Below are 22,509 nucleotides of genomic sequence, written 5' to 3'. Positions count from 1 at the left end.
CCCTCCACCCCCCGACCTTGTTTCCCTCAACAGGGCCAGGAGCCCTGGCCACAATTGCCGCCTGGTTTGGCAGCCCGGAGCCCGAGCGGATGAGCCCAAAATAGACCTGGCCCGAGCCTGCCGGGGCCCTCCCGGCCTGTGGTCAGAGCAAGGGACAGGGGGGCAGGATAAGGGGGGGACACAGCCCCTTCCCCGGGGCTCTCGGCAGGGTATAAATGGCAGGTGGAGAAGCGGGGACAGCATCGAAGCAGCAGCTGAGAGAAGAGGGCGCCAAGATCTGCCAGCACCATGAGGACCCTGACACTCGTGACCCTGCTGGCCCTGGCCACCCTGTGCCTCTGCCGGAAAGGTGAGGGGGAGCGGAGGGTGCTGTGTGCCCGCGGCCAGATAGGATGGCAGCCCTCTGCACCCAGCGCTGGCGAGGGAGCATCTACTAGTGGTTATAGCCAGGGAGTGGGGCTTCAGCCACCTGGGTTCACACATGGCTGTTGGTCTGGGATTTGGGATGCCCGGTTTTGTACCCAGCTGGGGGAAGGGAGCGTGGCGCGCAGGGGGACAGGGGAGCCAGGACACCGAAGGAGCATGTCAAGTGGTTACAGCCAGGGAGAGCGGTGTCAGGACACCTGGGATCTCTGGTGCCGTCTGGCTCTGACATCAGCCGGTCCCTGAGCTTGAACCTGGGCCCCATCCTCCAGCTGACGGGGGAGTTGATGCTCCTCCCAGTCGTGTGCCTCGGTTTCCCCACTGCTGCAACAAGGGTCATGCTCCTACCTTCTTGGCTTGAGATCCTGCTCTGGGAATTGGTCCTCTCCCCCCTGCCATGGGGCGGGGGATCCTGTCCCCTTGAGGGGTTTGCACGCCCAGGAGCTTGAAATGTTTTCCTAACCCAAATTTAGGGAGGGGAAAAGCAGCCACGGGGACTTGTGGCCGATGCCTGGGTCAACGGCTCCCCGTGATCTGACCCTTTCAGAGCAACCAGGCTGGGTTGGGGGCTGGGGGGTCCTCAGGACACCGGATCTGGTCCAGCCCCTTGACCCATCCTAGCCGCAGGAAGTCGAAACTCCCCCTAAAACTCCCCACACAAAGTGCCAGGCAGGCTCGAGATCCTCCAGTACCACCCCCGCCAGCTTGCAGGGAAGGCAGAGGGATGCGGGACAAGCCTGTCCCAGGAAGAAGGAATGGCTTGAAAACAACAGGAAGGTGTGGGGGTTGTTTCTTCCAAATCCAAGCGCCTGGCTGCAGGGAGGTGGCTTTCCCGGGATAAAATGAGCTTCTGTGGCAGGGTTGCAATAAGCCCAGAGACACGGGAGGAGTTGGACACAGGTGGGATGGGGCAAAGGATGGCTCCTCACGGTCTCTTCTCTCCCTGGCTTCCAGACTCCCATTCGACCAGCGCTGACGAGTCCCCCAGCTCCGAAGGTGAGTCTCTGCCCCTTGGCTTTGCCCTGGAGTCCTGGGTCCCGTGTCCCGCCGGCTGGCGGGGGTGGGAGCTGTGCCGTGTCTCGCAGGGCGCTGGGGACTGACGGGCGGGTATCGGAGCAGAGGGTAAAGCCAGGGCAGGGGGGCTGTGAGCAACCCTCCTCTGACACCCTCCACCTCCTGCCCCTGCAGCCTTTGTGTCCAGACGCGACAGTGCCGTGCTGATGCGGAGACAGAAGCGGAACTACGTTTTCGACAGGTAAGGCCCCGATCCTGTCCGTGTCCTGAGCCCAGGCCCTGCCTTCCTGCTGCTCACGGGCTCCAGGCAGTCTCTGGTGGCTCCCGTAGCGCTGCAGCTGCCCGGTTCCACCCCAGAGGTGGCCACATTCAGGCAGCCTCAGCCTCAGCCAGCCCCGCTCACGCTGTGCCCTTCCGTCCCCCAGTGGCTACTACGGCGTCGTGAGAGACCCCCTCGAGGGCAAGCGCGAGGTCTGCGAGCTCAACCCCGCCTGTGACGAGCTGGCCGACCACATCGGCTTCCATGAGGCCTACCAGAGATTTTACGGCCCCATCTAGAGCCGTGGGGGAGAGGAGGAGGTGAGGGAGACCAGGCCCATCCGTCGTGGTCCGCATCCGATGCACGTGCTCGCTGCTCTCAAAGCCCCCGGCCCCAAACCCTGCTTGTACAGACGGCGCTTGCTCTGCTTGTCCTGCCCCGCGCGGCCGCGCCGGCACTGTACAGGTGTCGGAGAACAATAAACTCCAGGGCACAGAGTGGCCTCTGGCTCCTTGAATGGGACGGGGGGAGGGAGGAAGGAGGATGCGGGGGTGCTATGGGGTCCCCATCAGGGGAGGGTGATGGGGCCGTGGTCCCCTCTGTCTCCAGAGGTGGGTGTTTGAGCCCCACGCTGGACATGCAGCTCCCTGCCACCCACTCCCTCCCCTCCCCCCATCTCACCACTAGGTCACACTCCCATTGGAGCAGGGCAGAGACCCCAGGAGTCCTAACCTTCAACACTGCCCCCCACTCCCCCATCTCTCCCTACTCTGCCCACTAGGTCATACTTCCCTGCAGGGAACCCAGGAGTCTGACCCCCAATCCCTGACCCCCCCATCTCGGCACACTAGGCCACACTCCCCTTAGAGATAGCAGAAGAGCCCAGGTGTCTTGCCACCCAATGCCCCTCCCTTGCCCTGCTCTGCCCACTAGGCATCATGCCCCTTGGAGCAGGGCAGAGAACCCAGGAGGCCTGACACCTCCCCGCCAAAGCCCTGATGATGCCCTGGCTGCCTGGGCATGTGCACAGCAGTCCCTGCCCCCACGGTCTTTGGGGCAAGGGGGCCCTGCCTCATCCCCATCCACACTCCAAAGCAGTGCCACATCAGTGCCATTTCTCCACAGAGCCATTTAAAGCTGTTTATTCCGGAGTGGTATAAAAAAAAAGCCCAACATGGGCAACGGCCCCCGCCCCTCTCAAAACCCTGCAGCCGCCTGCCCTGGCACAGCTGGATGTGGGCACATCTGGGAGGCCCATGGCTAGGGCCTTGCTCTCAGCAGGCCCATTGGTAATGCCATCCCGGTGCCCACACGGCCGGGGCGGCGGGGGCACTGTAGCTCCCAGCCCAGTGCATGGAGGGGCTGGGGTGGGCATCCGGCTGCCCCCAGCCTGCAGTGCCCTCAGGCCCCGGGGACCCCCAGCCCATGAGCCCCGGCACGGGGCAGGTTAGTGGGTGGGGGGCCCTGATGGGCAGGAGCCCTGGGGATGACGGGGGTGAACATCAAGCTTGGGGCTGTGCAAGGACGGGGTCAGTCCTGACCCCCCAGGTCGTGCTGCCTGGTCCAGGCCCTGCACCCACTGCTGCTGCCAATAAATAGGGGGATAAATACAAGCAGCCTTTGGGGGGGGTGGGGATAGGCATTGCCAGGGGAGCAGGGGGTTCCCTTAGGCCACAGGGGAGGCTTCTCCCCAGTGCCTGGCTCTAACTACCCCATCACCTTCCTCCCCAGAGGTGGCCAGAGAGCCCAGGAGTCCTGGGCCAGCCTGACCCCCACCTCCAACACTGCCCCTCCCCAGGGAGGAATGAATTCATGACTGTCCTGTCCGGTCTGCCGTCCTGTCTCTCTCACACTTACACGTATGCCCACACCTGCACCCATACACATGCCTGCACATGCACATACCCATATAGGCATGTGTGTACACACACACACATATGCACAGGCCCACACACACGTGCACACACATATAGCTCTACCCCTCACAGCCCATGAGCATGGGCAGGAGTCCCACAGGTCCTCCCCGCGTGGCACTGCTCCCCCGAGCCAGCTGGAGCCCACTGGTGCCCTGAGCCACAGGGGTCCGGCCCCTAAGCCCCCATCTGCTGAGTCCCAGCACCCCCTTGGCTCCCATCTACCCCCCCGCCCCGAGACCAAGGGGAGGCTGTACAGCCCCTTGCACTAGGGCCGGGGGCACCGGAGAGTCCAGCCGGAGCCAGAACCAGGCCCGTGGCCTTCCCATGCCTCGTCCTCTTCCACAATCCCTCTCGGCCAGCTCCTCCTGGGAGCGCTGCCTGCCTTGGCCCCCGCCATCGCCCTCCGCGACGTCCCCCAGCCCCACTCTGTGCTCGCCCGACCTCCCTGGCCACGTCCCGTCTGGCTCCAGCCTGCTCCTGTGCCCCTGTCCACCCTGCCCGTGGTGGCAGAGCTGAGGCACCGGGGACTCTGCAGGGTGGGTCCTGTCCCCCCCACCTGTGGGCTTGGGGCAACATCACTTGCCCCTGGGGCCAGACCAGGGAGGGGAGGGGGTGGAAGCGATAGCCGTGGGGGACTGGCCTGGGGCAGCCTCTAGGCCCAGCTCTCTGGGCAGCTACCCCGGGGCAGGGCCCAGCTGTGCCCAGCTGAGCTCTGCCCAGGTCATGGCCTCCCTGACACTGGCCAGCTCTTCCCTCTGGCTCTAACACATGCACACACATGTGCATGCACATATGGATGTGCACGTGTAGCCACACTCCTCTGTGTGCATGTGCATACACAAACAGGTGCACACACATACACATGTGAAAACACAAAGGTAAACATGTACACTTCTGTGCACATGCATGTGAACACACATGCACACACACGTCCACACACACAAACATGTACCCACAGACAAATGTGCACTCACATACAGACATGCACACACCCCCATGTGTGCACACAGACGTATGAATATGCACACGGATGTGCCTGCACATACACCTGAACATATACATACTTCTGCGCACGCGCGCGCGCGCACACACACACACACACACACACACATATAGCTCTGCTCATGCACTCACACCTCCCCCCGTCTAAGGTTAACCCAACCCAGCAAACCCCACCTGGCCTCTCCCCACCCCTCCAACCCCCCCTGCGCTCGACTTGCTGCTCTCACGCCCCCTTCCTGACCCTGACCCCAACCCCTCAAGGCGGTGTGTGGGGAGACCAGGACAGTGCACGGCCCCGTGAGCCATGGAGGCAGCTGCCCCGGGAGGGGTGAGGCCATAGGCGCAGGTGGCAGACACTGGCTGTGCCAACACTGGCAGGACCCAGCGTGATGCCCAGCACCTGTGCAAGCCTCTGGGCCCTGCCAGGCTCAGGCCAAGGCCTGCAGCACTCAGCAGGTTGAGGCCGGAGGGGTGAGTGGTGTTAGCCCCATGTACAGACAGGAAAACTGAGGCCCAGCAGAACAGACTTATCCTAGGCCACACTCCATAGCTATGAGGGGAGTTCAAGTGCCTGCTGAAACCACTAGGCCACCCTGCCCCTCTTGCCCACGCCCCCTCCGTAGCAGATCAGAGACGAATTAAGATTGCAGAGCCCCAGCCCGGGGTTCACCTGGCCAAGAGGGAGCCGGGACGCCTGCGTTCCTCTCCTGGGGCCGGTGCCCGCAGAGGGGCCAGGACACCAGGTCTTTCCAAGCAAAAAGCGAGCCGGGACTCCTGGGTTCCTTTGCTGGGCAGAGCGAGAGGCAGCCTCAGGACACCTGGCATCTCCGCTCCATGTGCGGACGCTGGTCCTGGGTGCGAGTTGCCCCCACGCCATGCTCTGTCCTAGGGGCTGGGGGCCACGTCACTGCTCCTTGGGCTGGGTCCCATCAGGCACGGAGCCCTGCAGAAGCGGGGCCGCGGTGGGCACGCGGAGCAGGGCAGCCGTGAAGGCAGCGATGATGGCACCATTGCCCAGGGCAGCTGCCCCCATGGTGCCAAAGGTGCTGACAAAGGTGGGCGCAGGCGCACGGGCCCCCAGCCAGGCCTGGCGCCCGCAGACATCGGCCAGCACGGCCTCCAGCTGGAAGTGGGTGCCCACCACAGCACAGATGTGGAACAGCTGGTGGCTGTGCCCTGCAGAGAGGTGGGGGGGATCAGCGCCAGCCCCTGGCACGATGCCCCGTGGCCCCCAGCATCACCCCCCACCTCACCGATGTAGTCAAAGCGCCCGGGTGCCAGGCGCTCTGGCAGGTGGGAGGCGAAGAGGAAGCCAGTGAGGAGGGCAAAGAAGAGATGGTAGCAGTAGCCGGCCACAGCCTCGGTCCAGGCGCGGTCATCCCCGAAACAGAACAGGAGCTGGCGGGAGAGCGGGCAGGGGGCATAGTGGTTAGAGCAAGGAGAGGGAGTGGGGCGCTGGGGGTAGCCTGGATTGGAAGGTGTGGGCCAGGGTTTATGGAGAGGGAGTCCGATTGAGGTCTGTGGCAGTGTGAGCTAGGGGGTAGAGCAGAGGCCTGGGGGTGGGAAAAGGACGCCTGGGTCCGACCCATGCCTACAGCAGCGTGATCTGGGGCTTCGCATGCGCGTGCAGTGACCCCCGCGTTCCTCCCCGGCCCTTTGCCCTGTAAACCCCGCGACTCCCGTAGGGTAGAAACGTCCAGCGCCGAACGCAAGGCCTGACCTCCCCCGGTGCCTCCGGGCCTGGTTAAGACACCTGGACCCGTGGCCTTTCCATCCCGGCCCGGCCGTGCCGACACCGCCGGGCATGCGGGAGCCTGGCGCCACCGGCTGGGGACTCACCCGGTAGAAGAGCGGGACGTTGTCGTAGACAAAGGGGTAGACGAAGGCCGTCGTGCGCAGCGCCTTGCTGAGCCGTGGGAACTCCAGCTCCAGGAAGCTGCGGGGACAGAGAGGAGCCAAGGGGTTTAGGCCCCGAAAGCCAGCTCCTAATGCTCTTCCATCTCCCATTCAGACATGGGCTGCTAAACCCTCCTCTGGGCTGGTCCAGGCAAGGCTGAGCTGGCCTCTAGCAGGGGGTGGCTCAGATGCGACCCCCCTCTGGGCCTGGCTTTGCTGGGACTCAAAAGGCGATGAGGGGAGCATCGCAGTCAACAGCGAGACGGTGGATCGGGGCAGACCCGTGGGTGCAGGACAGGCCCCCTCAGCTCTTTCTAGACCACAGCGGTGCTTTAATAGTGGGGAGGGGTCCCCTTCCTTTCCCAGCCAGCACGTCTTTTCCACCACTAAATTGAGACAGAAAGGCCGGGGCTGGGGGCTGTCAGGGGACGTGGCCACGGGGCCGGATGCTGAGCTGGAGAAGGGGTGGGGGGGCTCCGGATAGAGAAGCTAAAAGGACCCAGGTGTCCGAGTGTCCCAGCTCCATGACGAGCAAGCAGCCCCTTGCTGACCCCAAACAGCCGGACACGATCCTGCTGGCTGGAGGCACTGGAGCGAAAGCCTCCGGGCCCCTCCGCTGACCCCAGCCGGGCCCAGGACAATGCACATGACTGGCTGGAAAGGAAGGGAAGGGTGGAGGGGGGTGTCCCACCTGCTGGCCCCTCCAAAGACGGGGGCCGCGGGGCAAGGAGCCCTGGGAGACCCCCAAGCCGCGGGACCCCAGTCCCACCGGGTCCGTACCGGGAGTAGCAGGACAGTGTGGTGCAGACGAAGGAGTTGAGCGCGGCCACGGGCACGAAGCAGTGGTGGAAGGCGCTGTTCACCCAGGCATCCGGCATGGCATAGGCGCTGTACGTGAATGCGCAGCCTGCAACGCAAGCCAGGGAGGAGTCAGGCAGGACCCTGCCCCTGCCCCTGCCCCTCAAGGGAGCTGCCAGAGGGAAACTACACGCGGGAGTGGGTTTCCCAGCCCCAAAGAGGGGCAGATGGGACATGGTGGGGGGGTCCTTTAGCATCGATGGGGCTGAGCTGATGGCAGGGGATCCCAACCCCTCGGTCCCGGCTCACCCAGGCTGTAGAGGCTGAGCGCCCCGTAGTCGAGGAAGTAGCAGATGTGGCGGGCGCGGGGGGACATGGTGCTGAAGGTGTGGGCACAGCTGGAGGTGAAGGGGTACAGGCAGACCAGCAGCAGGTAGACGAGGAAGGGCCAGTGGTAGGCATCCTGGCAGAAGTCCAGCGAGGACGAGAGTGCCAGGAACCGCCACACGAAGTACCTGTGGGATCCCGGAGCCATGGCGTGACCTCCGCGCCCGCCGGACCCGCCTGCCCCGAACCCGCAGGTTGGGGTGACTCAGTTCCACCCCTGGAAGGGAAACTGAGGCACGGAGAAGCCCCTTCCCACCTAGGGTTGTGACACCAGCCTTCCTCCAGGGAGCCGGGATGCAACCCAGGAGTCCTGCCTCTGCCCCCCAAGGAGCCCCCACCCCAGATGAGAGCTGGGCCTGGCAAGTCCCCTCCCTTGTGCCACCCTCACCAGGTGGGCAGGAAGTGGGTCCAGATGTTGACGGTCTCATTGGTCATCTGGAAGGAGCTGAGGATACAGTCCAAGGCCGAGCTCTTGGGGTGCCGGTACCCTGACATGATGCCATCCTCCCAAAAGATCTGGCAGGGGAGGAGAAGTCAGTATTGAAGACCTTTTATCCATGGGGAAACTGAGGCACAGGGGGTCAGGAGGACCCTGTGAGTCCATGGCAAAGGCAGGAACCAGCCAGGTCTCTGATTCAGTCTTTCCCTCCCATTCCAACCCCAGCCGTGGCCCTGATCCTGCGCTGCCAGCCCCACAACACCCCTGGTCCCACCCATCTGCCAACTGGAGACGCGCAAAGTCCCTTAGGGTCACAACCAGTAATGTCACTTAGCCACAATGTGGCCCCAGCAATTCTCAGCTGGGAGACCTGGCGGGGCTCGTGCTGGGTGGAAAGTCGCTGGTTCGAGCGGCCCAGCTACCCCAGCGAGGCTGAGCAGGGCCCATACTCACGCGAGGGACTTGGTGAACCCTGAAGATCTGGGGCAACTTGATTGTCAGCATTTTCGGGCCAGGGAGGGGGATGAAAAGCAGTCAGCGGGAGAGCAGGACTGAAGCCCCTGGGGACTCGCTCCCCCCCGGCGGGGTCTTTGCTGTGGCCCCTTGCTAGGCAAACCGCCACGACGGCCGGCGCTCCATGGCCTGGGGAGAGGGGGCAGAGAAAACCAACCCAGCTACCGATTTCTTTCCAGACGCTGCCTCCGGTCCGAGTCTGCCCCCCAAAACATCTTGAGCTCGCCTTAAAAATTACAAACTTTTAAGACCTCTTCCTCCTGGACCGGTCCCCACGGCGCCTTGGAGTCCCCGCGAGGGCTGGAAACTTCTTTTAAGACAGACGAAGAAAGCACCTATCATCCCAGGACTCCTGGAGCTGGAGATTTCAGGGGTGGGGGGAGGCATATGCCAGGTCCCTGGATGGGCTATGCAGTTTCCAGCAGCCCCCGGCAAACACCGGGCCTCCCTGCGCTGGTGCTGTACAAAGAGTCAGCAGAGAGGGGGGAACACCAGCCATCCCTGCCCCTCGCCTGCCCTGCCTTGGACTGGAAGGTCTTTGGGGCACAGATGAGTGGGGCTGGGATGGGCCCCTGTGCCCCGGTGCGTACCTGCGGCGGGGCCCCGATCCTGGGGCGACCCCTGGGCTCAGCCTCCTGCCTCTGCAGCCGCCGCACCTCCCTGGCTGGCAGGGTCCTGCTCCGCCACGGAAACGCTGGGCAAAGCCAAGCCACCCCCCCAGTGGCAGCCCCCTCCCGGCTGGAAATCAATCTCCCCTTTGTCAAGTTCACACAAGGCCCCATTGAAGCCAGCGGCCAGCCCACGTGACGCCCAGTGGCTCAGGCACAAGGCACCGGCCAAGAAGCCGGTTACATAAGTTTGCGAGGGGCGTCGGAGGAGCTGGGGGAAAGCGGGGATGCCCCCCGCTGGATCCACCCAGAGCCGTGGAGTTAACTTCACCAGGTGCCGGGTCCCAGCGATGAGCCGTGGCCGGCGGGGAGGGCGGGAGCCCCGGGCTGTCCCTCTACCTCTGGGCAGAGCCTGGCCACGCCAGGGGCTGCGCGTGAGCACTGCGGAGATGAAGGGGCTTGCCCAAGGCTGCGTGGAGGCGGTAGGAGAGACAGGTCCCATCTCAGAGCTGTGGCAGCTGGATGCCCGCCTGGCCCCGGTGTGGTGGGTGCCCCCTGACCCTGGCTGTCCCCCACACCCTCAGCGCTTGGGGCCGGGTCCAGTGCTGACAGGCTCTGAGAAAGGAGAGGCCTCGCCTGGCCCCAGCCCTGCCACGGCCAGCCTGCATGGCCTCAGGCAAGTCACTTTGCCTTGCTAACCCCCCTTGCCTTTGCCTGCCTCCCCACCTGAGGGGAGAGCCCTGATGCCACCCCCACCCCCACCCCAATAGCCATGTGGCTCCGCACCCAGGGGAAGATCCCACCCAGGGGAAACTGAGGCAGGCCGCGAAAAAGGCAGAGCGCAGCAGCATCCGGCCTCCCCGAGCAACAGGCGGCTGCTCCCTCCCTCCCTCCCTCCGGGCCAGACAGAGACCCAGGACGAAGCGTGGAGACCCCGAGGTGGGAGAGAAGGAGGGCTCCAAACCTGGGGGGCAGATGGGGGTCCCCAGCCCACGCCACGGCCTCCCGGTGTCCTCCCGCCGCCCGGAGCTGGCTGCATCGCCCGCGCTCGCTGCACTGTGTTATTTTTCCCCTTTCCCACATTCCTTGGCAGTGCCGGTGGACGGCGGCCAAGTGCTCGGGCCCCGCCGGCTCCAGCCCATTGGCGGAGGTAGGGGAAGAAAGGGCCTCTCTGCCGATGCCGCTGGAGCCGGGAGACAGCGCGGGGAGAAGAAGGGGCTTTTGTACTGGGCAGCCCTTCCACTCCCTTCCCCCTCAGCCCACCGAGCTCATGTCCTTGTCCGTCAGGCCATGCCGGGAGCTGCCTTCGGCTCCGGGGCCTGGCCAAGGCCTCGGCTGCCCCATGGGTCACGGTGGAGTAGGAGCGGGGAGCAGCCACGGCCCCCCGCACGGCTGCAATGGCCGGACAGATTTCAGCCCATGGGGCCGGGGGGCTGCAAGATGGTGGGGTGGCTCAGCCCCAGCCAACCTCTGCCCTGCCCAGCTGAGAAAGGGTTCATTCAGGACAATTAATTAACCCCCCAGAAGGTGGATGCTTAAACCCAGCTGCTTCGCTTGCATTTGGGGGGTTTGGATCAGGGCTGGGGGGAGCCACACTGGATTAAGATGATTAAAACAAGTGAGGGACCATTAACCCTCTGGCAGCCAAGGAAGAGCCTGCCAGCCACGGCCGCGTGAGGAAAGTCAGGCCAGACAGGGTCTGGGGGCAGCCCCTCCAGCGGCCTCTCTGCTAAGAGAGCTGGAGACGCTGCCATGGGGGAGATGAGGGGCCAGCCCCTGATACAGCAATGCCCGAGTGCAGCTCGGCTCTGGGACACACGGGCACAGGATCCATCCCTGGGATCCGCCACAGATGAGGCTTGGGTTCAATTAGCTCGAGGACAAGTGGTCTCGGGGCAAGCGAGGAGCTCCGGCAGGAAGAGATTGAGGCTGGGGCCATGGGCTGGGTTGGGGGGTGATCATGAAAGGGGCATGGAGCAGTGGAGCCCAGCGGTGCCAGCACCTGCCAAGCGCAGACCAATGCCTCCCACCCCTTTGAGGATCCCAGGCTCGGAGCAGAGCCCACCCCCTCCCCGACAGCCTCTTTTGTGCAGGCCTTGGCAGGGCCATTGAGAAACAGGACACGTTGCCTTCCTCTGAAGGAAGTGGTTGGAAAGGACCCGAGGGCTGCACTTCCCTGCCTGCCCGAGCCCCCTTTGCCCCGTGGGCCAGCCAAGGGGAGAATAACGCCCGTCTCTGCCCATGCAGGTGCCCCGCCAGGAGCCCAGGTGCAGGGACACTGGGGGTTTGGCCCCATACCCAGTACGGGAGTGCCCGTCTCGTGGCACATCAGGGCTTGCGCTCACCAAGGGGAAAAATCTCACTGGGGAGTTCAGTGGCATTGAGGGCTGCTCTGCTCACCCCAGTTCAAGGTCATGGCTTGGCTGAGGTCCTGTCCATCTTATTTTTCCTGAAATGAATAGCGGGAAAACTTGGTGCCTGTCTCACAAGAGCACGGCTGCCCAGCTGAGACCCCTGCGCCAGGCCGAGAGCCTGACGGCTCACTGTTGCCACCAATGCGGAAACAGATGCGGGTGCCCGTGACAGAACCAGGCACCAACAGAGACGGACAGGAGAATGTCTGTCTCTCCAGTGAGAGATAGACAAGACGATGCCTTTGCTGTAGGATTTGAGCAGAGGATGCAGCAGCATCCTAATTAACACCGTGGCTGGGGGTGGGATTTAACTGGTGAGGGAATAGGGGATGGGGAGATGCGACCGGGTCCAACGCTGTTCATGGAGGACCCATGGGGCCTGTGCCCAGTGGAGGTCAAAGCACCTAGGAAGAGGCGAAGCTCTAGGCCAGGCAGCTCTGTGCCCCCATGGACTTGCAGAAAGGACCTCAATAAAACATGGAGGGTCCCTGAACTGGCTCAGGAGCTGGGGAGTTGAGCTGTTGCACAGCTGCAGACCCCTCCAGCATTGAGCGGAGCACCAGCAGGTCCAAGGGAAAGATGGGAAGCAAACACAGGAGCTCAACACCGTCCTGTCCCGTGCACTGGGCTACTAATGCCACCCGGACAGGTCACCCTCCACACACAGATGGGGCATGTGCACATACTGATTCCTACCCCAGCTGTGATGTCCAGGCTGGCAGAAGGCATGATGTTCAAAGCGGACAACAGCAATTCAGTGGAGTTTTTCAGCTGGTTCAGGCTGGGATCCTGATTTCAAGAGCCTTCAGTGAAAAGACAAGCCTGTGTAAAACGTGCATGTGAGGGGTAGTGGGCCGTGTGAATTTGGAGTCTCAGCTGCGTGAAGATTTCGTTCCATTTCGACTGCAACATGTTGCCTTACAAAACAGCCGCTGTCTTGTCCCATCCCTTTGCAGAACTAACCAGGCTGTCCTGGGTGGTGTTTCCTGCTCCCTGCCCTTAGATCATCCTCCGAGATAGGTCATCCTGTTATTCACAGCTGGAGCCAGGCAAAAACCCTTGCTTCCTTCTCTCCCTAGCAAATAAAGTCATTAAAAAAACCTGCAGTGGTGTTGGAGTGATGATGCAAGCAGGATGGTCCAGAAAAGAAGCAAGAGGTGAGGAAGATGGGGCCAAAAGAAATCTTATGAGGTTCAACGAGGACAAGGGCAAAGTCCTGTGCTTGGACAGAGCAATCCCAAGCATTGGTACAGGCTGGGAATCAACTGGCTGGGCAGGAGCTCTACAGAAAAGGATCTGGGGTGACAGTGGGCAAGAAGAGGAATGAATGAGCCAGCAGTGTGCCCCTGTTGCCAAGAAGGGTAATGGCATATTGGGCTGCATTGGTAGGAGTGTTGCCAGCAGGTGGAGGGAAGTGATTCTTCTCTCTATTCAGCACTGGTGAGGCCACATCTGGAGTCTGGTGTCCAGTTGTGGGCCCCCACTACAGAAGGAGGTGGACACATTGGAGAGAGTCCAGTGGAGGGCAATGAAAATCGTTTAGGGCTGGAGGGCATGACTTGTGAGGAGAGGATGGGGGAACTGGGCTGATTTAGTCTGGAGAAGAGACCAAGGCAGGGACTTGATAGCAGCCTTTAACTCCCTCCATCTAAAGAGGACGGAGCTGGACTGTTCTCAGTGAGGGCAAATGAGAGAACAAGGAGTAACAGTTTCATGTTGCAGCAAGGGAAGTTGAGGTTAGGTATTAGGAAAAAACTTCCTCACTAGGAAGGTGATGAAACACTGGAACAGGTTACCCAACGTGGTGCAATCTCCATCCTGGGAGGTGTTTAAGACTTGGCTAGACAAAACCCTGGCTGGGATGATGTAGTTGGGACTGGTCCTGCTTGGAGCAGGGGCTTGGACTAGATGTGACCTGAGATCCCTTCCAACCCGCATCGTCTATGATCTCTGCAGTGCGTTCTTCACCCACATTCGAAAGCTTGCCCAGGTCTCTCCCTGGCAGGCTGTCGGTCTAATGAAAGGTCTTGCCCACAAGCTCCCTTGCCTCTCACTTTACAAAGATCTTTTTTTTCTTTTTTTTAATAACAAGGGTCTGAAAGGTTTTTGTTTTTCAACCTTTTTCCTTCGCTGCTGAGAATTCAGATGGTTTCTTCCCCTCCCTTTGCCACTCTGGAGCTTTGCCAAAAGGGAAAAAAGTCTTGAAAATTCAGAACAAAAAGAGAGGCGAAAAAATCACAAACACCCCCCCCCCCCATGGAGTAAAAGGGAGAGTGAAGTTTTTGAAAGGGATGCTTAGAGGCCCCTTGAGAAACACCGGATGTACCGCCTGCCAGGTGTAGGAACAACAGGGGGTACACAGAAAATGTGGGGGGGAAGTAACGGAAGGCAGCGATAAAGAGGTACAAACATTGTGTACTTTATTAAGCCAGTCAGTTGTGTTCCAATCACCCAGTCAGACGCATGCCATGAAACCAGGGGTCTGAGCCCCCCACTGCCTTTGCGGCCCCCCGCCCACATATCCCAGCAGATAACGGATCACCTTGTAAGGCTGCTCGCCTCCGGCGGACTCGGCTGGTGCTGCACACCCTAGCGTACGCTTACTCCTCACCCCCTTCCCAAGATGGGGACCCAGAGGCTGGGCCTTGCTTGTGCTACAACAATCCAGGGGTTGGGTCCTACCCCTACAGCAAGTCTCCTGGCAAGCTACAGGTCTCAAGTCTCGGAGCCCGCTGTTTCCCCCCGCCCCCTACAGAGCTGGCTGGTGAGGGGGTGAGAACGGAGAACAGCAAGTGGGATATGGCAATTGTGGGAAGGTGTGATGGACCCAGGGAGAAGAGAGGGGTAGAGCAGTTGCTTGGCACAGCCGCCAATGCGGCCCCAGTTGCTGCGCCCGACCCCGCGGCTCCATGCGGGCTCAACCGATGCTTCCAGGAGTCCGACCCAGCGGAGACACGAAGGAAAAGCCAAACCCAAGAAGCATCCACAATGGTTAACTTAAAAGCAAAACAGAAGCACTTGGTTTTGCTTTTTCTCCCCAGCCAAGGCAGCACAATGGTTCTTGAGCTCATGGGTACTGTCCTCCCTCTCCAACAATGTAGCTCGGAGCTGGTTTAGCAGGCTCCAAGGGGCTACAGAGGTAGCACCATTTGGGTGAGCAGAGCTGGCTTTGCACAGCTCACATGCTGCACTTCGAGACAGCGGCTACATCACAGGGTGGAGTTAATCTGTGTCAGGGTGGAAATGCAGGCCCTGGGGCAAGGAAGCCCCAGGCAGAGCTGTGACCCAGGAGACAGCACAGTTTCCCATCTATCCCCAAAGAAGTGTATGGTGCCTCCTGCTTCTGCGCCAGCCTGCGAGAAGCAGCCATCTTCTTGCAGGCATCTGCACTGGGGTGTGGGATCAAGGGACCAAACCCTTCTGCTGGCACAAGCCCGTGAGGTCCTTCTTGCTCCATCCAGAGGTTGGTCCTCATGGGAGCTGCAGGACCAGGACATCAAAGCATCCTCTGCTAACAAGTGGGACCTCCCAGCTAAGTGCCACTAGAACCCGTCTCGTGGGAGGGAGAGTGACCGGCTGTCTTCCTCAGGGCCTGCTTGTCAGACCAGGCCATCCGAGTCCTGGGAGAGGTGTCCCTTTTTCAGTTCCCACTTTACCCAGGCTGGAGCACAGGAAATTCCTTGGTGCAGAGAAGGCTGATGAGGTGGGGGCAGCCAGATGGATTTCCCCACCAGCTGGTTATCGGGATTTCCTGTTTGGAGAAAGGCTGGGGGCTTTTTCCTTCTTTGCGGTGCTTGTGATAATACTGAGTTAACCTGCACAAAAGTTGCACTGAGGCAGGACCGTGGACCAGGCTCAACCCCCAACCTTGGATAAAACCAGGACGCTGAGATCCTCTGAGGATGTGTGAAGAGGGAGCAACAGGTGCAGTTGCAGGATAAATGGGAGGTTAAAAACTCCGGTGAGAAATTAAATGACCCCCAATGCCAGGCAGTGGGACAGCCCAGCCTAGCCCAGCCATGTGCTTCTATGGCTGATCTGCTCTCAGAGACCAGGTCTTTTCTGTGCCAAGACATCAGCCTGACTCAACTGTCTCCTTCCTCCTTGCACAGCTCCATCCCTGCTCCCCGTCAGCTGTCACAAAGCTCCTCCATTCCAGTCCCTCACATTTGACCTGCAAGTTGCTGCCACCCACCACGCCAATGCCTTCTGCTTGCTCCTGGGTGCACTGCTCTCCTCAGCCATGGCAAGCAAGAAAGCAAGTCACTCCCGCATAGGGATCCAGCACCTTGATCTGAAGGATTCCCGTTTCTTCGCAAAACCAAACCAGCATGTCCTGTAACTATGAAGAGGGGGAAAAAGCAGCAAATCTCTCAGTAGACATGCTCGGCTGCTACACAAGTTGCTTCGGAGGTCTTGCTTTCATGAGGTGATGGGCTGCTGCCCTCTTCCAGCTGGTTCTCCATCACGAATTGGGCAGCTGACATGAGCTCCAGAGAGAAAGATTCACCAGGCAGATTCGGAGAGGACCCAAGCTGGGGGGACTCAAGGAGTGTAATTTCAGCCACCTGGCCAGCAGCACGTTAAAAGAGAGGCAGATCTATAGGGCACAAATGGTTGAGCCATCAGTGCTTTGGGCTTACGCCAAGGTTGGGTGGGGGCTATCCCAAGTAAGAGATACGGCTTTTGTTTTTTTGGATCTCCATTCATTAAAGCACAAACTAAAAACAGAGAAACAAAGATCTCAAAAGAAAAACCGTGATGTGACTTCCAGCAAAGGGCACACACTAAGGGTTGGGCTCCACCTGGGGATGCCTCCCTGGCCTGGCAGAGAGAGAAAAGTCCTTGCACAGGGCATTTCCTTATGCTGTTGCCTTGGCCTGGCCAAAGCGAAAAGCACCATGGGTTTCACAAGAAGCTGAAGTGAGGGAATCTGTGGGCAGCACTCTCTCTCCCAGCCCTGCTTTGCACAAGGAGTGGGACAGGAAAGAACCACCACACCTTAAATACAGCTAGGACTTTGAAGTACAGCTTCAAAGGCATTAGGCAGCTGGCTCCAGCTATACCTGAACTCTCAGCACTTCTACCTGAGCAGCAGCTTCGAAGGAATCGAAACAGCCAGGGAGGCAAGTCAAACCAGTCTAAACCACGAGGCATTCTGTCCCTGCTGGCATGCTGGGATGTCTGCATAGCCGACTCTCTTAAACCAGTCTGTATTTTTGCCAGTTGAGACAAAATTCAGCCTGTTGTGCAGGGAGGGGAGCTCTTAACTCCTTTTGCAGCTGCTGTTGGTGTGGAGGGATGGAGACACATCTGGGCTTAAAGTGCATTGGTCCCAACTGCCAGGAGCTGGTTTAACTTATCCCACTGCTTGGCCTCGTTGCAGGTATTGAGGTGAGAGTCCGACAGAGGTTGGTGACAGACCCAGTGAAACGCGATCTGTGGCTAGGCCTGGTCTTTCCTTTGCAGCAGAGTGGATGAATGGTGCACAGGCCAGCCCTGCCTGACAACCGAATTGCAGCTGTCGTGGCATTTCCCTTCCCTAGCATGAGATCACCTGAGCACTGCAAATCTCTCTTGCTTTATACTGAAGTGCATCACCAAGAGTGCCAGCTGAAGAGAGAGCTGATGGCTTAGGAACCTCTTCCCTTCCCCACAACCCCACCACGGTCACAGAGGGGAGATATTTGCTGCTCCTAATCTGCCTCTTGAGTCATGGCAAGCTCCAGAGTAATGGATCCTCCAGCTGCTGGGAGACCAGGAAGGGGGTCACTTCGGAGGAAGACAGCAAGCAGGTAGGAAGAGGCCTTTTCTTCTCCGCTCTCTCAAGCAGACCACGCCAGGTCTGTCACCACGCACAACACACGCCACAGGCACAGAAGCAAGGAAAACGCACAGGACCCCTCGGTGGGATGGAGGAAGGCTGCCAGTTGACAGATCTTTCTACAGGCTACCCCCACCACCACCACCACCAGGGTAAGCGGCAAATAAATAAGCTTGTTCCTAAACATTTTGAATAAAAAGAGCTATTTCTTCTTGCTTTTGCTTTTTTTTTTCCCCGAATAGCATCATCGTTTCCTTTTTCTCGTTAAGGTGTGACAAGTGTTTAGAACTGCCAAAAGGAACTCCACTGGATTTGTAATAGCGAGAAACTAAGAATTTAGAAGGGGAGGAAGGGGGAAAAAATAAGGAAAAATAATTAAAAAAAAAAAAAAGCAAGATGACCTTCACTTTCCTACACCAGGTTCCCAACAGAGCGAGGGCTCCAACCCAGGAGCTTTTCCTTCCCTGCTGTGTTGGGGCTTTCTTTGTCATTTTAAATAGTTACAGAGGAGAAGCTGCCTGCCCATTTCAGATGCCCGAGCAAGCTTTGAGAGGGTGGGGATGGACAGCAGCCCATCTCTCACCCATCCCTGCCCACAAGAAGGGCAGCCCTCTCTAGGCTGCACCCGAGGTGCCCCCCTGTTCTCAGAGCAGTCGGCGCTGCAAGGGGGGGCGAGCAGTCATCTGCTCAGGTTGGGGGGCAGCTAGCGGGTGTTTTGCGAGAGTGCCCAGAGCTGGATTTGGAGGGGGGCGGGGTTCGGTTGGTTTGGTTATGGTTGCTGCTGCTGCGGCGGCGGCGGCTGCTGCTTCGTGTCTGCGTCGCCGGGATTTAGCTCCCTTCGTTCAGACACGGTGCTTTCCGAGAGGGGGAGAGAAAGGTACACCAACACCACGCTCTCTGGCCTGTCAACCCATCTCCTTCCACTGCTTGTAGAACTCCAGCACGTTCTTGATCTCCACGCTGGCATTGGCTGCTGCCTGGAAAGCAGACTGCGAACAAGAACAGGACATGTGGAGAGTTAGCTCTGCCTTGCCACGGAGGCTGGGCCAGGGGACTGGTCTGGGTACTTGAGGTGGCTGTCACCACAGCACAACAGCCACCCAGCACCCATGCAACAAAACAGGAAACACCAGCACCTGAATCGGGCCCTATCCAAGCACCTTACATGCACTGTCATATGTAGCTTCACAGTATCCCTGAAAGGTGGAGATGGGGAAACTGAGGTCCAAAGACACTGGAGGACTCACCCAGAGGATACAGAGCACAGCCAAGAAATGAACCCAGCTCTCGAGTCCCTGTGCAGCGTCAGCGAGCTGCTCCATTTCTCTCAGTCTCACTGCTTTTCACCTTCTTTAGTTCCACAGTAGGGGAAAGTTTTAGGGAGTTTCGTAAGTCGCGAGAATCAGTATGGTACTCTCCAGGTTTGGGATGGAAAAATCTAGCAACTCCCCAAAACAGGCCATGGATCCCACCAGATTCTGTGGATCCAGACCTCTGTTCAGTCCAGCATTAAATTTCTGCAGATCAGGTGCTTTTCCTAGTGCCCTGGAGAAAGTTCCACTGCAGACAGTTCTCAGGGCTGGGAAATCTTTCCTGATACTCTTCTCAAACCCTTTGTTCCTTCCCCACTATATTTAGTTCTCCCTATTTGGCCCATCTTGTCTATGGTGGAACTGCCCCAAACATGTCACCCACATTAGTACAAACTAATGTTGGGCATTTAAAATTTCCCAAACAGAGCGAGATTGGTAACAAGAGAAAGTGGAAAAGAGGGAAGAGTTTACTCTTTTCCAGAGGAGCAAGGTTAGCCAGAGGCCCTGGTTCTCAACACACCAAGTTCTCACCTCAGCAGCTTTGAACTCAGCCAAATGTCCATAAACCATAAGATCAAGTTCTCATTCCCCTTTGAGCCCCCTTACTCTACCAGACTGGTGTAAAGTGGTGTGAATTACTGTCATGCTCTCCCTAAAGGCCCTTTTGCTCTACCAAAATGGAAAAAGGGGCTCTAGAAAAAGGGAAAGACTTATTTAATCCAGGTGCTAGCTACCAAGAATGAGCTTAGGCAGAAAATACTGTAAGACTGTTACTAACCTGGCACTTTGACAGATTTCATCAGCTGTTTTAACAGAGCTATTTTACTGCAAGGTACTCACCTGCATTGGAGAAGAGAAGGTGCTGGGGTTGTCCAGCTGAAAGCCAGTTATGATGGTCACCATCCCTGTGGTGTCATCTTCTCCATTCCCCTGTGACACCGTCAGCTGTTTGCAGCTATCCAATATTTTATAGAGATTCCTGCCACAGTGAAGTAAAATATAAAACTCAGTTACTAGCCATCTGTGCAAAGGGTGATGGCTTAGAAATCTGGAAGAGGTACAGGCAGCTGCAGAGTGAATTGCAGGTGGTAGAGCCAGTCTGAGCCCCATTTTACAGTAAGACCTACAAGCCCAAACTAAAAGTATGGTCCCATTGTGCTAGGACCTGTAAATATGAAGTGAAAGGAAGATCTCAACTTCTGAAAGTTTGCAATGAAATAGGAAAATGGAGGCAGAGGAAACAGAGGGCAAGGTGTTTGCCCAGCATCACACACGGCAGTTTATGAAACAACTGGAAATAGAACCCAGGTGTCCTGGGACCACAACTGCCCCTTGTTTGGGAAATCTGACAGCAACCGGAACAGGATCAAATCCAACAGCCCCTGAGACTAATCCCCAAACCCACCTCACAGGCAGGCAGTGAAGAGGCAAGACATCTAAAACCATGCACTAGGCCAGAAACTTACCAGGCATCTAAATCCTGCCTCTTCAATTTATGCCTCTCAAAGCTTTTCCCAGCATCTTTTTGACAGCGAATGTACCTGGGAAGAGACAGGATTCAGTGAGTCTACACACGCGTTGTTAAAAGGGCTGAGGTTGATATTGAAAAGCAAAGGAAACAACCTGAAGTCAACAATCAGTGGCTGCTGGCCCCTGCCTGGACCTGCAAACACTTGGCTTTCCACTTGCTGGGACAGGAGGAGCTCAGGATCATGATCCCAGGCTCACCTGGAAGTGGCAAGTAAGGTATGATTGCAATCTGATCCCCACTCCCAAAACTGTGCCTCTTGTGTGGAATGACAGGAGATGCAACTGTTGTGACAGAGGACCAGGGCTCAGAGCCCACTGCACGTCTAAATGAATGTGAGCCAGGGGCCTCAGTTCACCTAATTAGAAACACATGACTCATCTATCTGCTCTTCTGTTGATTCAATGAGTGCTACAAGAATGACTCTCAAATTTTCCTCTAAGGAAGCCCTGCTGGCTTGCCTACCAGGATTAATCTGTGTATTATTGATTCATTATAATGGAGGTTGATGTTTCCACCTCCCTTCTTGATCAGGAGGTGGCAACTGTCTGATTGCTGGTAGAGCAGCTAATTTTAATGACTCTCCACGTGTGGTGGGCAGCTCAGCCATTTCATTCTTATGGGAATTTGGCCAAGACAATGAGGTTATTATATTCTGCCTGCTTAATATTCGCTTGCAATTCAGTTAGAGAAACAGTTCCTCAAGTCCCATCCTAAGATGCTGGGTAGAATCAGGTGCTAGCTAACAGCTGCAACACCACACCCTAGAAGCAGCTGCATTTCACTCCTGAGCAAGCAAACTGCACGAGTGCATGAGAGGGCACCACGCTGCATCTGCACCCATGTTTCTTGGCTGGACGTCTGGTGGTAGCCATGGTGTCAAGGTTTTATATTAAAACCAAGGGGAAAGAGAACAGTCTGCTCTTACCTGTTTCCCTTTTTAAATTCAGCCTCCAAATACCGGATGCTGTCTCGTGCACCTGCATTCTCCTTTTTTAGGAAGTCCAAGCCATCAATCACTAGCAGAAAGTGGAAGGGAGAAATGAGCTACATTTTGCCAGGTGGATCCAGCTGTGGTAAGACCCTTCCCTGAGGGAAGTGGGGGCACACCCACGGAGACATGGACCTCCCATCTGTTTCTTCCAGGCATTAAGTGTGGGCCGAACACAAGGTAACGCAGGTTGGACACACAGGCTTCACCCACCATCAGCTATGTCAGCTGTCATCCAAACACATAGGAATGCACCTTTTCTAAGCTTTCAAGGTGTCAATATTTATTTTCTGCATTTATACAAGGTCGTTGGACAATTTTGGCAGGGAAAATCCTCTCTGAACTAACAGGCAGGCCTCTGTTGAGAATCTAAAGGCCATGACTGATCGCATCAGAGAAATCAGGCTGAAAGGGACCTCCATACATCATCTAGTCCAAACACCTGCCTGAGGAAGGATCATCCCTATCCAAACCAAATCTCAATGGAGTTCACTCCACAACAGCAAACACTGTCCTTGGCTATGGATCAGTGCTAATTCTTTTTGGCTGTCAGTGGGAGTCAAAAATCTCTCAGTGGGAGTCAAAGCCGTTGGCTTTTACTCCCTTCAGACCAGTGCAAGCCAAGTTTCTCCACCAGGTGGTAAGAGGCAGCTTGCTTTACCTGTTCGAGGGATGATGAGGATGAACCGCCCGCTGCTGGCTAACTGCCTGATGATGCCAAGGTGCTGGCAGAGAGCCTGGGTGTCTGGGACGAGATAAGGGGACATGGCAGACTGAGCTTTGGGCTGCTGCAGACTCCCCTCCAGCTGAGAAACCTCCAGCTGAAATAGGACAGCAACAGCACGAGATTAAGAACTTCTCCTGGTGTCTGCATGGAAACCTAAGGGCAAGGGACCCATGATGATACCTTCTGCTCCCCACCATGCAGCCAGGACATGCCCACCCAATCTTGCCCGACAGCTTTCATCCAGTGGATGGCAAAAGCTCTCTCCCTCCAACCCTGCAGGAAGTTCAACCCTCTGCCTTTAAACAACAGTCTCCACGGTGATACAGTTGATCCCATCTGGTACCCACATAGATAAAATTATGTATATTTTTCCTGGAACTCTATTGAGGAGCCTGCACCCACTCCATAGACTGACTGATACAGGGGCAGATTTTTCTTCTCTCCCCTTAACTGATAG

The 22,509-nt window shown here is 58.0% G+C and overlaps 3 protein-coding genes across 4 annotated transcripts in view; 1 reads left to right on the top strand and 2 right to left on the bottom strand.

Moving 5' to 3' along the window:
- Positions 1–230: 230 nt before the first annotated feature.
- On the top strand, positions 231–2,193 carry BGLAP (bone gamma-carboxyglutamate protein). Of its 2 annotated transcripts, none has more exons than XM_019555334.1 (4): positions 231–349; positions 1,378–1,419; positions 1,612–1,678; positions 1,866–2,193. In XM_019555334.1, the coding sequence occupies exons 1-4, from the start codon at positions 289–291 to the stop codon at positions 1,993–1,995; spliced, it is 300 nt and encodes a 99-aa protein (XP_019410879.1). In that variant the 5' UTR covers positions 231–288; the 3' UTR covers positions 1,996–2,193. The 2 variants fall into 2 exon arrangements, with proteins under 2 accessions (XP_019410879.1, XP_019410872.1); XM_019555327.1 differs by having other exon boundaries at positions 1,863–2,193.
- Positions 2,194–4,779: 2,586 nt separating this feature from the next.
- PAQR6 (progestin and adipoQ receptor family member 6) lies at positions 4,780–11,150 on the bottom strand. Its single transcript, XM_019555384.1, has 8 exons — positions 10,220–11,150; positions 8,588–8,776; positions 8,084–8,211; positions 7,618–7,823; positions 7,291–7,417; positions 6,454–6,550; positions 5,868–6,012; positions 4,780–5,790 (listed from the first exon to the last, which is right to left on the bottom strand). Exons 2-8 carry the CDS (start codon positions 8,636–8,638, stop codon positions 5,519–5,521), a joined length of 1,026 nt encoding a protein of 341 aa, XP_019410929.1. The 5' UTR covers positions 8,639–8,776; positions 10,220–11,150; the 3' UTR covers positions 4,780–5,518.
- Positions 11,151–14,072: 2,922 nt separating this feature from the next.
- SMG5 (SMG5, nonsense mediated mRNA decay factor) overlaps positions 14,073–22,509 on the bottom strand; it is a 31,935-nt gene continuing 23,498 nt past the window's right edge. Inside the window, exons 17-21 of the mRNA XM_019555372.1 lie at positions 21,987–22,146; positions 21,263–21,353; positions 20,273–20,347; positions 19,647–19,785; positions 14,073–18,482 (exon numbers count right to left, since the gene is read on the bottom strand). Of these exons, the coding sequence (XP_019410917.1) occupies positions 18,399–18,482; positions 19,647–19,785; positions 20,273–20,347; positions 21,263–21,353; positions 21,987–22,146 (549 nt within the window). The 3' untranslated portion in view covers positions 14,073–18,398. The remainder of the gene's footprint in view (positions 18,483–19,646; positions 19,786–20,272; positions 20,348–21,262; positions 21,354–21,986; positions 22,147–22,509) is intronic.

Source organism: Crocodylus porosus, unplaced genomic scaffold (genome assembly GCF_001723895.1).
Source record: "Crocodylus porosus isolate Cpor-Errol unplaced genomic scaffold, CroPor_comp1, whole genome shotgun sequence".
Taxonomy (NCBI): Eukaryota; Metazoa; Chordata; order Crocodylia; family Crocodylidae; genus Crocodylus; species Crocodylus porosus.
The sequence above is the reverse complement of the archived record's forward strand: the minus strand, read 5'-3'. Positions and strand labels throughout refer to the sequence as shown.

What these genes read in the sequence shown, in the direction of transcription:
- PAQR6 (XM_019555384.1), bottom strand. Translation starts at nt 8,638, where the DNA reads ATGCTGACAATCAAGTTGCCCCAGATCTTCAGGGTTCACCAAGTCCCT. An exon ending in GGGTTCACCAAGTCCCTCGC is followed by an intron (nt 8,212 to 8,587) that starts GTGAGTATGGGC and finishes CTCCCCTGCCAG; the next exon opens with ATCTTTTGGGAGGATGGCAT. An exon ending in ACACTGTCCTGCTACTCCCG is followed by an intron (nt 6,551 to 7,290) that starts GTACGGACCCGG and finishes CTGTCCCCGCAG; the next exon opens with CTTCCTGGAGCTGGAGTTCC.
- BGLAP (XM_019555327.1), top strand. Translation starts at nt 289, where the DNA reads ATGAGGACCCTGACACTCGTGACCCTGCTGGCCCTGGCCACCCTGTGC. An exon ending in CCTGTGCCTCTGCCGGAAAG is followed by an intron (nt 350 to 1,377) that starts GTGAGGGGGAGC and finishes CCTGGCTTCCAG; the next exon opens with ACTCCCATTCGACCAGCGCT. An exon ending in CGGAACTACGTTTTCGACAG is followed by an intron (nt 1,679 to 1,862) that starts GTAAGGCCCCGA and finishes TCCGTCCCCCAG; the next exon opens with TGGCTACTACGGCGTCGTGA.